The sequence below is a fragment of the Polypterus senegalus genome, chromosome 10, assembly GCF_016835505.1.
Source record: "Polypterus senegalus isolate Bchr_013 chromosome 10, ASM1683550v1, whole genome shotgun sequence".
Lineage (NCBI taxonomy): Eukaryota > Metazoa > Chordata > Cladistia > Polypteriformes > Polypteridae > Polypterus > Polypterus senegalus.
This window is the reverse complement of record NC_053163.1, coordinates 128,711,665-128,728,912: the sequence shown is the minus strand read 5'-3', so window position 1 is coordinate 128,728,912 and position 17,248 is coordinate 128,711,665. Positions and strand designations below refer to the sequence as shown.

Genomic DNA, 17,248 nt, shown 5'->3' with positions numbered 1-17,248 from the left:
TGACCCTGTAGTGCACCTGAGAAGCTCAGGCCTTGGAATTGCATTTGTGTGCTCTTTGTAGAAGTGTTAGATCAAGGGGGTCCCTGAGGCCGTTGTGCCCTCCGGTTTTTACTCCAGCCTGTGCTTAGGCCTGTCAGTGCTGATAGCAGAACTTGTCATTTATCGTATGGCTTGTTAGTGATTTTTATTGTCCCACATCAGGTCATTTTTATCGTATTGTAGATCATTCCCTTTCAGAGGATATCGTCCTAATAATTTGTGGCCCAGAATAGATCACAGATTCTCAGTTTTTTTGTTTCTCCTCCTTCGTTTCTTTCCATTTTATTGCCGTATATACTCACATATAAGTCGGGTCTTGAAACCCGAAAAAAATCGATCATAAAATCAGCCCCCCGACTTATACGCCCATTCAAAATTACGACACTTAAAATGTTTTCTTTTTTTACATCTTCTTACCTCCCCCAATCTCACACCACTTTCTCAAGATTTTGTTGCAGCAGGGCAGTTACCAATTTCTTTTGCTACTTCAACGACATTTAATTGAAAACTAGCTCCATATTTTCTTCTGATCGAACGCTCCATCACAGACGAGGGATGCTCTTACGATAAAGGTGTATGAGGGTGTGAGACACAAAAAACACAAATCAGTGCTAACGTCACTTCATAATAGTTTGGGTATTACCGTGGGGTCACGTAGGCACAATACATAGGAAAAAAAAAAAAAAAGGGGGCAGTGCGCGCCGTGGTTACTCTCTCAGGTGGGCGTTAGCATATCATAATCTCTTGTACCAATAGCGTGAGTTTTCCGCACTCGATTTATACAACCGACATTCTAAAATACCAGAAATTATACTTTAAAATCAAGTCCGACTTATCTACGGGAGAACGTAAATGAGCGTATATACGGTATATGAGATCCTTCATGATGGACGCACACTGGTGTGAATGGTACCAGGTTAGCCGGTGAAATGCTGGCTGTTGTGTCATTTGAACCTCGTTGTTAACTGGAAGTCAGTTAAGATAACAAGAAGAAAATGGAGGTGCTAAAAACTAAGTTGGGAATTTTAACAGTTGAGTTAACAATGATGAAGCACTGATGAATGATTAACACTGATCGGTCGCCAGATGATCGTGGTGCTGAACGCGTTTGTGTAGCTGATTCTCCTATGGCAACGTTTGCCTGGGAGGACCACCACTTGCAATGACAAGAGGTACAAACCAGATTGGGTTGCAGTGCGACCTCCACCGCTGCCCCCGAGCAGCTGCTGCCGTTGTAGTCAGGGATGGTGAAGACGCGCCGGGAGTGGCTACAGAATCACCAACCGACATTTTGAGTTGATTAATGTGTGAAGCGATTGCTTTGTGTGCTTTTCAGAAAACGGACTGGCAGCCGCTCACCCGCCAACTTGCTGCCCGCGACTTTGCAACCAGAAATGGCTAACACCCGCCGACAGTGCACCGCACATAGCAACAGACAATTTGTGTTGATTTATGAGAGAAACTATTATTTTAAAATGATGTCTTGTGTATAAAGCGCACCTCCAGTTTTAGCAAACTAAAATGAGTGAAACTTGCGCTCATTATAATGTTACGATTATATTCTTGAGATGATTCATTTTCAACATGTCCACCATCAGAATCACATCACGGTTTGTATACGTTGGTTTTCAGTAATCCTCCGAGTCACATTAGTTATTATGGTGTGCAGTTCATCTAAAGGATGTCGTTTGGTTGTGTGTTCCTGTAATGGGGTTCTAAGTCGTCTTTGGACCCCAAAAGGCCGCGTTTAGCTCGGCCAACCAAAGGATGCAGTTTTCGTTCTCTTCTGTTGAAGATGCTGGTCTACTGTGATTCTGAAAAGAGTGTGATGAATAAATCAATGAACTAATTAAAATTAATAAATTATTACAAATGTATTATTAAACTATTTGAAAACAAACAAATCATGCTTCACAATGTTCTTTTCACATTGATTTTTATCATCCAGTTTTAATAATTTCATCAGCGCAAGGACTTTATAATGGACCTCATTTTTAGCAACTCTAAAATGGCCTCTGATGGGTGTGGGTGTCCACATGATTGGGCGCTGGCATCACGTCACAGTTTGTGTTCTGCCTGGTTGTCTCCCTGCAGTTCTGTAATGGACATATCGAAAGGAAAAATGGACGGTTATGTGTTAATTGTAACCAGAACATGTAGACTCGCCACCCACTGTAGTGAATAAAATGCATGAAGGCCAAAACAGAGTCAGCGTGGGGATGTTGAAGGTGGTAGTGAGCCATCTGGGCAATCAAGGTGGTCCGTTAAAGACGGTGACTCAGCACCCTGCTAATTCTGGTGCTGTGAATCGGATGAAGATAAAGGCTTCCACAGCCCCTGCAGCTGCCACGCCACCTTTCTCAAATCCTCTTTTTGCATACATTTCACTTCCATCCTGATGCTGAGATTCAGTTGTTTGTACAAGTGGAGCTCATCAACTCATTGCCTTCTTGAAAAAGTCATTTCCATGTCAGTTATTTAAAACACTTTCTCCGCTTCATTGATGCAAGACATGATGAGAATGTAATCAGCTGGCTGCAGCAAATGACTGTCTGAGTGATCTGGGCTGCAGTTTCTTCATTTATGAGAGCCATTGTTGAAGTCCAGTGCCTTTCACGGTCATCACCCGTGAATAGTGTTACAGCTCGATAGTGGCTGTGTATTTATACAGGCAAAGCGCAGGCCGGCTATGTACTGCGGAGCGCCTGAGCCTGTCCCGACAGCTTTGGGCTCCACGTGTGATCTGGCCCAGGACAGGATGCCAGTTCATCACGACGTCAACTTGCTCTGCACATGTTTGGGGTCTGCAAGATAGCCAGCGTACCCAGAGAAAACAGAGAGATTCAGGGACAGTATGGCTGGCAATCGAACGCAGGACGGTGGGAAAGTGAAGTAGCATCTCTGACCACTGTGCCACGTTCATTACTATTCCTATGGACTTATATGGACTCTGCTAATATTCAAACTCTAAGTGAATGAGATTAGCTAAGGATGCGCACGCCAGTTTATCATTTTAATTCTGCACAGCTTTGGTCTCTGTTGAGTGTGCTAAATGGATGGATGAATTTGGATGGATGATCTAACAGAAGTGGGTGGCACAGTGGGTAGCACTGCTGCCTCGCAGTTAGGAGACCTGGGTTGGCTTCCCGGGTCCTCCCTGCATGGAGTTTGCATGTTCTCACAGTCCAAAGTCATGCAGGTTAGGTGCATTGGCGATCCAAAATTGTCCTTGGTGTGTGTGTGTGTGTGTGTGTGCCCTGCGGTGGGCTGGCGCCCCACCCAAGGTTTGTTTTTTGCCTTGCGCCCTGTGTTGGCTGGGATCGGCTCCAGCGGACTCCCGCGACCCTTTAGTTAGGATAACCGTGTTTGGTTCTGTTGTCTCACAGCTTGGAGGGTTCAGGTTTTAGCCTGACCACTGTCTGCGTGCCCTCCGAACGGCCCACTCTTCATGTGTCTTTGTTGATTTTCTATGGAGATGTCAGAAACTTTGTACGCACCAACAGCACGCCTGCACGTGCCTCTGATTTGGCCCAATGTGTGTGTGTGCTCTTTCCAGGTGCAACCGTGAAGTGAACAAATCAAATTAGGAGCATTAATAGGGGAACTGGAGAAGCCTTTGGCCTACGGTACAACTTCCATGGCTTCATGTGTGCCCACATGCCAACAGAACCAACAAAAAGGTCTCCTTGTTGAAAACTAATTTTTCCTATGGTGTGCAAGTCTTTCATATCTAAGACTCTGTTCCCTTAAATGTCAGTGTGGCATTATCATCGTCATTTGAGAAGCCTTTCCACACATCCATGTGTAAAGTTGATTTTGATTTTATCTCCCACTCAATTTTGATTTTTTCTGCCATCTCCTTCCAGGCTGAGCAATGGTGCCGAGCTTCAAATGACACTGAACCGCCGGCAGCAATGGTGGACGTGAGCCTGTACTACGAGAGCCTGTGCCCGGGGTGCAGGGCCTTCCTGGTCTTTCAGCTGTTCCCCACTTGGCTGCTGCTCTCCGAAATTATGAACGTAACTCTGGTTCCTTATGGGAATGCAAAGGTGAGATATGATGTCTGTCTTTCATTTATTTATCTTTGCCCTTTATTTTTTATAGCGCCTTTTGGTCATACTAGGGTTGGCAGTGTTATCCTAAGCTGCAGTAAGGATGAATTCTGTCACACAAATGTAGTGTCAGTTTAATTAGTGTTAGTGTGTGAAAAAATGAATACAGAAAGACTCCTGGATCATAAACTACAATGACTGCAACACGAGTTGCTCCCAATCTGTATAAATGTCCCCTTCTTGACAAAAATATAAAAGTTAAAAGATTTGCTTTTATTAAACAGAACATTTGATTTAGGATGAACAGGAACACTGACTGACATCAGTAGGTGCCAAAGTGGATGGACGGGCATCTCGGCCAGGCTGGTCATTGGAGTCTTTCCTGGCCAGGAGGCCATAGTGAATTGACGGGGGGGAGATTGTCTATCCAAAATAATTTCTCCCCCAGCTCAATAGATGGCAGTGCTCGTCTGGCATGGACCCAGTATGGACACCCGCAGGCATCCTTGAGATTCGTTGTCCCTGTTGGAGTCTTTGGGTGCCACCAGAAGGCGCTGCAGAGAGAAAAGCTCCCTTTTTCGTGGGGCATCTGCATGACCCAGCAGTGCTTCCACCATTCAGTGCTATGGCACCAGATGTGCTCCAGGGTCCAACATAAAAGCAAGCCATCCAGCCTCCTCCAGTTAAGTCAAAGTCAGGAGGCAGAAGGCAACACTCGCCTGGAGGAGTGGAAGGAAGGAAAGGAGGGAAGGAAGGAAGGAAGGAAGGAAAGGAACAATATATTATCGGTGGCCGTGTAAGTGCATCTCGTTCATTTGTAAAGGTTTAATAGACAAAAACCTTTATTTGAACCTGGGACCGTGTTGCTTCCGTTTGATGGCTGGGGGTTTGGGGTTTGGTGACACCCCCTAGTAGTTAAACATCATATATGCCTTCCTCTTTATCCTCATCAAGGATAAAGGCATCATATGAAGTATCTTGATGGTTGTGACAAAAGAAGAGCCAAACAAGACACAGGGGCCCGCACAATAAGAAGAGGCACACTACAGAGCTGCGTTTTGATGTTGTTTTTCACAGACGTTTCACTGGTGTCAATAAGCACAAAACAAAGCTCCGGCACTGCCCAGGTTTAAACATATCATCGGACGACGTACTGGGAGACGGCAAAATGGGCTTAACTGAGGGATTGAATGGCATTATGTTGCTTGTCAAATGAATGAAGTTCTTAGGTGCCACCTCGTGTCCTGTAATGGGGTGTGCCTCCCTTTTTCAAGGTGTTTGTGGCTCTGCCTCTTCCATCTTAAGCCCTGTGTCTCAACAGCCTAAGCACAAATTAAGAGGCTAAACTGAGGAGGCCCACTTCAGTATAGCGCCTTTCCACCAAAGACATACTTGCATGTAGTACAGGCAGGCCCACTCTTTCCAGGTGTCTGGCCAAGTCATTTTCGGGGAGTTTCATTTCACCTCCTATTATTGTGAGCATAACCATTTTGTCAAAGATATTTTTTTGCATGCGCTATAATTACGAAGAGATCCTTGAAGAGGCAATGAACTATGAAGACAGCATATTTTTACAGCGGCATCTGTCCATCTGCCCATGACCACTTAGATACTACAACAGATTTCATTTCATGTAGCACTTCTCATCTGTCTGTTTATCCAGTTAATCGCCATAAATACATCCATTACTTTGGTCATTTCTAACAGACTCACACAAACACAGTCCTGTCGCCTAAGACTAGAGATCCTGTAGATTATCTCCAATAAGCATACAAAGAGAGATATGCAGAAACCTTCCAGCGTACACCACTAAAAGGTGCAGGCAGACAAATGGCTTCATTTCTCGAATCATCTCTGACAAGCCCTGATTGACTGGTCCACAGATACGTTCACTCCTGTAATCTTCTCTAGCCAGCTCATATAGTTTGAGGGCTTCCTTAGCGGCCCCTGTGATGGCCTGGCGCTCTGTTCAGGGCTGTTTCCTACTTTGCACCCAGTGCTGTCAGGATAGGCTTTGGCTACTGGCTACCCGGTAGCGGATAGAGCGGGTTAAGAATCAGATGAGGTGTGTCCCGAGAGTCATCTTGAACAAGGACAGATTCACAAACAGTTTCATTATTATAATATTCATAACACAACAGTCAAAGCATCACCGCTGAATTAAGACCTTCTGTAATTATACATACATCACAGTAGAGCGCAAGGCCACCTTTTTATATAAAATGTAAATATCATTACACTCAAAAATCGGGAGTGTGCTCGGTGAGGGACAGTGTTGTGTGTTTTGTGTCTGGTATTCCCATATTTAAGCTTTGTCTTTTAATTTCAGGAGCAATTTGATGGTAAACAGTGGCAGTTCACATGTCAGCATGGAGAACAGGAGTGTCTGGGAAACCTAATTGAGGTGGGTCATGCCATCACCTAGCTGTGAAAGTTACTGGGAGCTGGTTGGGAAAGGAGGTGACACCCTTGACTACGGGGCACCCAGCACCCTGCCCTCCCACTGGGTGTCTGCGCCTTTGTTACTGTCCTTATGCACTTTGATATGGTTGTTAATACCCATTTCTCTTGGCAGACATGTCTCATGAACGTACTGCTTCAACCCTCCGAGTATATTCCCGTTATCTTTTGCATGGAATCATCTGAAGATGTTGTCAACAATGCAGAAGCGGTGAGCCTACAGGATTTCTTCTGAATGAGCAGGAGAAATCATCTGATAAGTTGTTCATCTTTACAATTTATGTGAAAAGTAACTCAATTCTTTTGACTGAAAACAATTTGCATTATGTCAAAAGGAATCTGCTGTGAACTTAAGAAGACACCAGCTAAAAGTGTATGGTGCTGCCATCTACTGGTGTCCTCCTTAATCAGTTTAAGTTGCTCTCCATTCTGGGCCACCAAGTGCCCATCTTAAATGGTGGAAGAGTGGAGCAAAGTAAGCGTCTCTCTGGACAAAGATGGGTGAAGCATTCCACCTCCTGCTCCTCCAATTCCTCCCTAAGCTGTACTCAAGTGTTCCTTCATTCCCAACATCCCTAATTTCTCAATTACCAGATACAGCCATGTGGGCTGCAAACGCCTGCGCCTCACAAGTTCTGATTGGAGTCTATTGATGAGGAGCAGGCTGCCTGATGTTGTATTCACTGTGTGTGCTCATGGTGTGTTGTTGGTACTGTACTATTGTCAATAGTCTCTGGGAGACCTGCAAGTAAGAATTTCTAAGTACCACAGACACATAACAGCAAATGTTAACTATTATTGGCCAGTTTCAAATCTCTTCACTTTAAGTCTAAGATGGCTGCCTCTCAGTACCAAATGGTTGCTCTTTCTTTTGGGTCATTTCAGTGTCTGAAGCTGTACCAGCCTGATGTCCAGTGGGATACCATAATGAACTGCGTGAAGGGTGACCAGGGTAACAAGCTGATGCATGCTAATGCGCTGATGACTGATGCCCTCAAACCACCACATGAATATGTGCCCTGGGTAACGATCAATGGGGTAAGTGAACTCTGCTTCGAAACAGAAGGGAAACTCGCAGAAAAATCATATTACACCTTAAAAGATAACATCTACTTGCACTTTATGGCTTTATAAAGAACCTTTTAGAAACACTTACAGTTAAAAACTGGTCAGGTTGAGAGATCAGCGCCAGTTTAGACACTAAATGTCAGCTTCCTTCTTTAAACTCATCGGTCTGGAAATCTGCAATGTCCCTTTGTGTTGTCACCTCATCCACTTCTATGTCCTTCATTTTTGTATTCCATATTCACGTTAGTGTTTGATGTGTTTTCTTGCCCATTCATGAGTAACAACAACAGTAACTTCTTTCTATAGCAGATTTTCATACAAATGATGTAGATCATCAAAATGTCGAAAAGAAAAACAAGAAATTAAATTATATAAAAATAATAAGGAATAAATACCAAAAATAAACCAGTATGGGCTTGCATAAGACAGAAATATAAGTAAAAGATAATTGGAGACCTTATATAAAGTATTCAAGACATTTCATCTTCATAGCCCACTCAAACCTGGCTAGATTGCCAAAGTGGATAATGTGATTAGTGAGCCAAAAAATCCACTAGTTATCTGTTTGCTTTTTAAATATAATACCACCACCACCACCACTACTACTACTACTACTACTACTACTACTACTACTACTAATAATAATAATAATAATAATAATCACCTCTGATGATCACAGGGTCCATGCTTTCTGCCTAAAGGATAGTCCGTTATCCAGGACACCACAGGCTCATTCACTTGCATATCTCTTGAGCTTACCCCTTAACTGGGATGGCTGGATGGTGAAGGTGCTGGAGGATTAAAAAAAAAAAAAAACACACAGTTCACACAGTGCTGCCAGCTTTGTTCAGGTAACAGTGAGCCTTGTGGAGCAGACAGATCATTGTACCCTTAACTAAAATATCTGACTGATAGACCACCAGGACCCACTGCAATCTGCCTACCACATGAGGACTCTTAAGTCCAATACTAGTCTCTTAAAGGTCCTCATGATTCAAGACACCATCAGACCTTACTCTTATTCTATGTTAATTAATGTCTTATTTTAATCCTTACTTTGTCTTTTTTCTCTTCATCATGTAAAGCACTTTGAGCTACATTATTTGTATGAAAATGTGCTCTAGAAATAAATGTTGTTGTTGTTAATAATAATAATAATAATGTTGTGTGTGTGTCTGTCCATCCTGGAAGTGAGTAGTGGAGTCAGGGTAAGGGCTCCACCTCCGAGGAAACAGACAACTCTCTTAGCTGCTAATAACACAAGTGAGGTGAGCACATCAGCAAAATTAAACCTCCAAAGAAAGATAGTTGCTTAGCCGCTAATGCACAAACAATGCGAGCACGTCGGCAAAACAAATCCTCCCAGAAGAAGATGCCCAGAGTAGTTCCTTTCAATTACCTGGCATCTCTGCGTTTTAATTTTTTTTCTGATGATTTCAGTAGTCTCTAGGACCCCATGCTTTACACAGCTAGTAATAATAATAATAATAAGAAGAAGATGTAAGATACCTTTATTGTCAATGAACAATATAATAAAAATATCATTTGGAGTAGGCCTATAGATGCCTTAGATAAGAGTAAGATATTAAAGAGTAGACATTAAACTACAAGAAGCACAAATTTAAAAGTGAAAATTAGAAGCACAGTTACTGTACTATTAACAGTTTCAAATATACACAGAGTAAAAGTAAAGGTAAATATTTAAGCATAAATAGAGAAATCATAAATGAAGTCACAGTGAGAAGTGCAGTCAATGCAATGGTCATGAGTTCCACATGGGTAATGTATAAGTGTGTGACTATGTGTGGTTGATGCAGAAGTCTCTGTTACTGGAAGGTGCATTGATTGCTGTGCATTTAATAGGCTGATTGCTTTTGGGGTAAAAGCTGTTCTTTAGCCTGGTGGTGCAGGCATGCAGGGCTCTGAAGTGCCTGCCAAAGAGACAGAGGTGTAAACATGCTATGGCCGGGGTGTGTTGGATCTCAACAAATGTTCTTTGCTTTTCTGCTGCGGCGGCTAGTGAAGATATCTACCAGGGAAGGTAGCTGAGTGCCAGTGATTGTTTGAGCCGTTTTAATGATACGATGTCGGGCCTTTGTGTCCTGAGAGATGCAGCCAGAATACCACACTGTAATGTAGTATGTGATGACGGACTCTATGGTGCACCTGTCAAAGTTAACCAGCCGCTGCTATTAATAATAATAATAATAATACATTTTATTTATTTATCACTATTCCCAAGCTCAAAGTACTTCACCCAAATTCAAAATGAACAACAGTGCACATACAACTTTGGGTACAAATAATACCTATCGTGACAGATAGGGGGCGCTATCGCTCCCTTGAACCCCTGTCCACGACTCCAGACACCAAAAGAAGAGTTAGAGTATCAGGGTAAGTTAAGTGCCTTCCTGAACAAAAGTGTTTGAAGTTGTTTCTTCTAAGAATATATCAAGTTAGCTGATCTCATTAATTTAGGGATGACATTCCAAAGTCTGGGTGCAATAAAGCTGAAGGCCCTGTCACCCAAAAAGCACAGGCTGGTTTGGGGCAGAACAAAGTTACCACAGCGGGCGGTCATTGGGGGTGAAAGGGAGTGTAGTGATGGAGGTGGTTACTGATGCAATACAGTACAAGGCCGTTTGTTATAGGTTAATAGAATTTTATATTCCGCTCTATAAGTGTTGCATTGTCTCCTCTGCGTAAGGACCCTTGCTGCAGTGTGTTGAACTCCACTGGAGCTGCGACAAGAAGGGGTACCTGCCAGTAGGGAGTTTCAGTTGTTGATGTGGGATGTGATAAAAGCATGGACAAGTTTCTCAGCATTAGAAAAGGAGAAGAATGAGCAAACACATGATATGTTATACAGAAAAAAAAACTTTCTTAATGTGAAGAAAAAGGAAGAGAGGAATCAAAAATGACATCAAAATTTGCTGCAGAAGATGAAGGTCTTATGAATTGCCAAGGATGATTGAAAAGCAGCTCATTTTCTTAAGCTGAGCTTTAGTGCCAATTGTTAGTTTAAAGAGTTCTGTTCCTTCCAGGTTTTAATTTCATTGAGGTAAGTTGTAAGCTGAGAAAGCTCTGATAAATTTTCACTTTTAATATTGACATAGATCTGAGCATCCTCTGCATAAAAATAATAACCCAGTCTAAAGCTACAAATGATATGGCCAAGGAGAAGCATGCAGACACAGAAGAGCAGAGGGCTGAGGACAGAGACTGAACTGAACCTGCTGTTGCCAGAACTACTGGAGGGCAGTGCCAGAGATAAGCAGCATGTTCTCCAGTCTGGAGAGTAGAAATCATGCTTGACAGTATCAAATGCTGTCTAACAGAATCAAAATGCTAATCTGTTTACGGTCTGCCAACATAAGCAAATTATTAGTTAATATAGTCCAGCCTTCCATTTTAAAACCTTCTTAACCAAGTTCAGGTTTATTATTTATAACTGTAGACAGGCCATGGACATATTGGTTTTGCTCTTTAGTTGTGGTCAGAACTGGCTCTAGCATTTAGACAAAGATGTAAATGGTGCCTGCCATTCCTTTTGCTTTGAGTGGAATCATCACTGCTGGATCCACACATAGAAACCTGGATACACGAGAGAGGAGACCGAACTGGGGACAGCGAAATATTGATGGTTTGGATACCAAATTTGAGAATACAAGTCTAAGAATAATAAGCTCTTGAGGGGTGCCATTTTAGAAAACAAGTAGATATTGAGGTAATAGCAAACTTAATTTGTTTATTTCTTGCTTTTATGGCTTTTGTATAGAAAAAAGATTTTTTTTTCACATAATTATATTTCCACTTAAATGATTACATTGTGTCCTATAGATGTCTTACCAAGGCAGACAGAACTCTCTCTCTCTCTCTCATATATATATATATATATATATATCAATATAAATACAGTGAATGCTTTAAACAAGAAACGTTTATTGCAGTGAAAGATTTACAACTACTAGTCACCCTCAAAATACTCTCCTGCATTTCAAATGCACTTATCCCAACGCTCCTGCCACTTTGCGAAGCAGATCTGGAAGTTTCTTTAGTTGGGCTGTCTGCCTGGATATCCTCAATGGATTGAAATCGTTTGCCTTTCACGATGATTTTCAATTTAGAGAACAGCCAGAAGTTGCATGGTGCCAGATCAGGCGAATAAGGTGGATGTAGACGCAGCGTAATGTTTTTATTTAACAGAAATTGTCGTACTAGGAGGGATGTGTGACAAGAGTGTTGTCATGATGAGGAATGAAACCTTTTCGACTTTTCCCTCGGTTATTGATGTTGAAGGACGTCCTGATCTTTTCTCGTCTTCAGCCAGTCAGATCCATTACAAAATCGACCAAACCACTTGTAAACAGTTAATTGTCGGTGCAGTGTCATCATAAAGTGATTTTAACATCTGATTGGTTACCTGAGCTTTTTGCAATTTGAAACAAAATTTCATGTTAATGTGTTGCTCGATACCCATCATTAATGACAAACTTGAAAAACATACTTGAACGTAACAGTGGCTCACAAACGATTGACCGTATCAAACAAGTTAAAACTTGTCACAAACTCGGCTCTAGGATGGACGTGTCAGAACCTTCATTGAATTGTTTTGCATTGCTCTTGGATGGTGCTCTGCATCAACATTCACCGCACTTTTTGATCACACCTCGTATGTGTATATATATATATAAAATGTCATTCAAATTAATAAAATACATTTACAGATGTAAATTCAATGAAACTGAAGAATCTTAAGACAGGAATTTTTACTGTATCCTTGTGTATGTAAATAATGCAATTTAACTATCCAATCAGTCCACAACCTTTATTCCTGCAAGAAGTGGGCTGTGGGGAGCTGGTTTTAGAATGCCAAGAACAAATCACATAGATGGTAGGGAACAACAGAGAGCAATATCTGCCAAGTTTTAATGTTAGCCCATTTGGAAGATCTTTTCAGTTTGAATTAAATCAGCCTTAAGCAATCTGTTGAAGAGCTGCAATTTGATTGTTTAATTGAATGGTGTTTTGTCAAGCCTGTGTCTTCTGTGCCACAGTTTGAGGATTATTATTATTTATCATTATCATTGGTGGTGTTGTTCATGCCATCTTTGGATTGTGTAGGGTCATCACTAGTATGCGAAAATAATATAAAGCAATACAAATAGACAGTCATATTGAGTCTGGATGTTCATAGGTGTGTATTGCTTAAAAACATCCACCCACCCTAATTTGGCTAGGTAGAACCGGTCCTGGCTGAGGTTCAAATCTTGGCCAAGTCACTGTTTGTGTGTGGCATTCATGTTCTCTCTGTGTCTCCAAGTCTACAGAGTTTGCCCTCTGACATCCCAAAGATAAGTAGGTTGGATTGCTTGCCATTTTGATGGACTAACGGTGTGTCCAGGGTCAGTCTCTGAATTGCCAAAATAAGCAAATGAACCTGTAACAGAATAGGCAGGCTCTGAAAGTGAAGAAATCAAGACGTATTTAACTATTACTTATAAAAAGTGAGTGTTTGTTTTTAAGATTTATTTCTTAGATGACAGTGTTTGCTTGTGATTAAATGTTCAGGAGACAGGGCATCATTTGATTGTCTTTATTCTTATTGCATCAGGAGCACACAGAGGAGTTACAACAGGAAGCCATGAATTCACTTCATACTTTGGTCTGCAAAACCTATAAGGTGAGTATTTATGGATCTCGGATCTCTTTATCAGAGTGATACAAAGAAAGCAATGTAGATGTGGAGTTCAGGGGGGCCACAACAGGAGAGTTTGAACTAAAAAGAGAGCACTGGAAGCTGTAGGGTTAAGTTGAGAAATTCTAGGGGAACACTAAAAAATATCAACTGGTTTAGCCATATGTGACCTACAGCCAAAATGTGCTGAAAACAATGGCGTCTAATAAAATGAACAATTATTATCTGCTGTAATAATAACATTCAGCAGCTGAAATCTCACCCAGATGCATTCCAGTGTGACATGCAGTGGCTAGTTGAAGTTTATGTTTATCAAAAATGATACAATTGACAGAGAAGTGGATATCAGATGTGTGAATTGTATACCAGTAATGGCGTACTGCACACGATAACGTGTAGTGAATACACTTGAGTGTAGTTTTCATCCTCTTTCTGTCTCTGTTTATCATTCGTTTGCTCAGATGTTGATGCGCTTGCTGCTTCCTGAGCAGCTCCTCTTTCCTCCACCTTAGCGGCCCGCTTCTTCTCTTCTTTCGTCTGCATCTTTTTGCGTTAAAACTGATTAAGTCAGTGTTTGTGTTGCAATTACTTAGTACGTTTTCTTAAATTTTTCACTTAAGCTGGCACTTAAGTGTTCAATCTGTCTCAAGAATTATTTAAGATATGAAGAGGTAGGGGAAGTGACGGTGAAGGTGGTAGGGAATGAGAACAGCGCCGATACGCATGCACTGCACGGCCACCCTTCTGGCCACTTCCGAGAGTTGAAAATAAAAAGAGGAATAACCTTGGAGGTTAATCATCACCCCGAAAGCGGATAGTAGATGTCACGTAGTATATGTGTACCAAATTTCAGGGCAATAGATCATATGGTTTGCGAGCTACAGGTGATTTAAAATCCTGGACAGCCACAGTAGCGTATTATATGTAAAGATACTGCTATTCCATGGACAGATCATAGGTACTTTATGAAAAACTGAAGAATACAGTCCAAGAGCTGTGTGATACTCCCCATCTTCTCATGTAATGCCTCTGGGCCCAATGAGTCCTCTTCTTCTTCTTCCCAGAGATGTTGGTGGGGCACACTGCTTTTATATGTGGGGTACAGCCTCTTTGTAGGCCACACTCCTGTTATTTGTTAATCGTGCACACCTTTGACCCGTCTACCGATGAAGTAGAAAGAAAGCAAATGACCAGAGTGAAATCCACAAAGATTAAATAACCACTTAAATGACAGCTTAATACAAGAGAGCTCTAAAAAGAACCAAAATCTGAGATGCCCCTACAGCCTCAGTAAATGTCACTGCTAATTTGATGGGTTCAAGAGAACATGGACCTGTACATGATGACACCAAAAAATACAATGAAAAGCAGTGAGGCTATTGTATCTCATGACAGCTGTATGCACAGGAAAAAGAAAAGAAAGGAAGGAGGAAGACGGGTTATAACAGACAGGCTGAACTTACATACAGATCATAACAGGTCAGTTAGACAAACGGTAACAGAACGTGGAGAGGAGCTCACGCTCTAAGTAACTTATAAGTGTCTGAAGAGCAGGATGAAAAACTCACCAAAAAAAATAATTCTAAATAATTTTATCAAATGTTAAAGTAAATACAAATAACCCAAAGTGGGATTTTGGTTGAAAATTGACAATGTACAATAACACTATGTTAAGCTAACAGTTGTTAATGGAAAGACGATACAGTATGTGCAGGTTCAGAGTTCAGAAGCACACTTCTGCCAGTTTCCTGGTCCATGCAGCATTTCCGATGGTCTGAGTGCTGGCCCTACATGGATCCTCAGTCCAGACACTGACAGTCCTCTCTGAAATGGTGGGATTACACCTGATATTACACCTAGCATAGCACTCTCTTGCTTTTTCTGTCCTATGTCTTCACGGTTTGTGTTTGAAAATAGGTGTTGAAGTAGAACCTCCTTGTTAAAGAACACCCATTATTGGATGAGGTTACTGTATCTTTGGGGGAGCCTTACTCTAGAACAGTGTTTGTCAAAAAGATGTCCATGGATCATTGGTGGTCCATGAGCGTGTGCTTGGAGGTCCACAAGCTAACCTAATCATCTTGGCTCTGAGACATTGACCACACAGCACCCCGTCTGACTTTCCTGCAGATATAAAAGGTATTTTAGTTCTACGCCACTCCTTCCAAAGTGGTCCTTTGGGAACCCCCTTGCCCTAGAGCCCTGATAGTGTCACTGAGCCATTAAGTAATTCACCACCACACATGCTAAATGACACTCTTAGAACACACACGTGCCAACATGATAATGTGATCCAAATAATCACAAAAACACAAGACTTAAGAGGAACTCTAAATGGCAGCAATATACAATTGGTGTATTTTCAGTCGTAAAGTAATTACATACAATTATAGCTTTTTGATGGTGCTCTACAGGAAACACACTATATAAAATACATTTATATGGCACATTTCAACATGGAAATGCACAATATAGCATCATGGCTTTCTGGCTGTATTCTACAAGGAAAGTTTAATGTGTACAATCAGAACATTTTGGCAGTACTCTGTAGGAAAGGCACTAGCAGCAGTCATAGCTTTGTGGTAGCACTCTGTGAGAAAGGCACTATATCTCATCTAGGAAGACTAACTTTTGGTGAGCAGTATTTCAAAAGATTTTCCTAACACATCCTTCACTTATTTTTTCCTTCAGGGGCCAAAGCCAGCCGAGTGTGGAGGATCCGCAGTCCATCACAAAAATTACTGTCTTAGTTGAAGTTCCTTTCCAAGATGTATTAATTAACAGAAAGCTCCACCATTTAACACCACCTTGTTTAATGAATCATAAAGACAATGGTCATTTTTTTAAATGAATTCTGCTCTGCAACTGGACACTACTAAGAGTTTAGGACAAAACCATCGCCACTTGCCTGTGGCATCAAATTAATTGATAAACCTTTCAGGTGTTTACTTTTGCCAACTGTAATGAATTTACCAATGACAATAAATTCTGCCTATGATTTTTTTTAATCAAAGTTTTTCTTAAGTATTGTGGGTGGACTACTTTAATAAAAACAGTGGGGAGACATGGGGTAGGATTAATCTGCTGTGAAGCTGTCTGCTGTAAATGCCATTTGATTTGGGCTCAGTTCATACCTTTTGGCCATTGCTGCCATGATTGGCTCCACCTCCCTGGGACACTGGATGAGAACACAGGAGTTCAGATAATGAATGAATGAATGAAAATACTATACTTTAATAGGACCTCTGGTTGGGCTGCCCACTATGTATTAGGTGTCTGTAGGTGGAATCCACTGAAAACTCTAAATACAAGTCTATTTGAATTAGGTGTCTTTTGAAATGCATTGCTTGTCAAGTATTTTTTTTTTTTTGTAAAGCTCTTGCCATACATACTTTTGAGAGTTAAAGTATTGAGAAAGACCAACAGCCTCTTTACACAAAATTGTGCATGAAGAATGTATAACTTATTGATGTTCTGATGTCAGTAGGCAACTTACCGGTAGTTGTATTCATTTCCCCATTTGGTATCTAAATATTCTCAAGCTACTGCCACCACTTCTTTCTATTGGAAAGATACAATTAATAGGTTAAACTAACATAAACTTGCTAGTTCAGGAGTGACCAAGCTATAATTCAGAATGGCTTCCTGGCCAGGCTTAGCTTTGGACACAAGTCGGGAACCATCAGGACAGGCCCGGGGCCTAAGAGATGGCCCTGTAATTAAAAAAGGGCTTACAAATGGAATGAACAAAAATGTTCAGGTGAGGCCTACATCTGGACTTAGAATTTTGGGGGAAGCTAAAGGAAACTGACATGAACCAGAGTTACTGTGCAGAGACAGCATACTGGACATTTCTAAACCAGCCTAGAGTTATCTGAGCAGGTGGCATGACTTTCTGACTTGCCCCTATTCTTGACAGTACAATATTCAG

General features: G+C 41.5%; 1 protein-coding gene across 1 annotated transcript in view; it reads left to right on the top strand.

The window, feature by feature from the left end:
- ifi30 (IFI30 lysosomal thiol reductase) overlaps positions 1 to 16,325 on the top strand; it is a 30,909-nt gene extending 14,584 nt beyond the window's left edge. The window contains exons 2-7 of the mRNA XM_039766599.1: positions 3,906 to 4,088; positions 6,421 to 6,495; positions 6,667 to 6,762; positions 7,437 to 7,589; positions 13,234 to 13,302; positions 16,009 to 16,325. Of these exons, the coding sequence (XP_039622533.1) occupies positions 3,906 to 4,088; positions 6,421 to 6,495; positions 6,667 to 6,762; positions 7,437 to 7,589; positions 13,234 to 13,302; positions 16,009 to 16,071 (639 nt within the window). The 3' untranslated portion in view covers positions 16,072 to 16,325. The remainder of the gene's footprint in view (positions 1 to 3,905; positions 4,089 to 6,420; positions 6,496 to 6,666; positions 6,763 to 7,436; positions 7,590 to 13,233; positions 13,303 to 16,008) is intronic.
- The last annotated feature ends 923 nt before the right edge of the window (positions 16,326 to 17,248 follow it).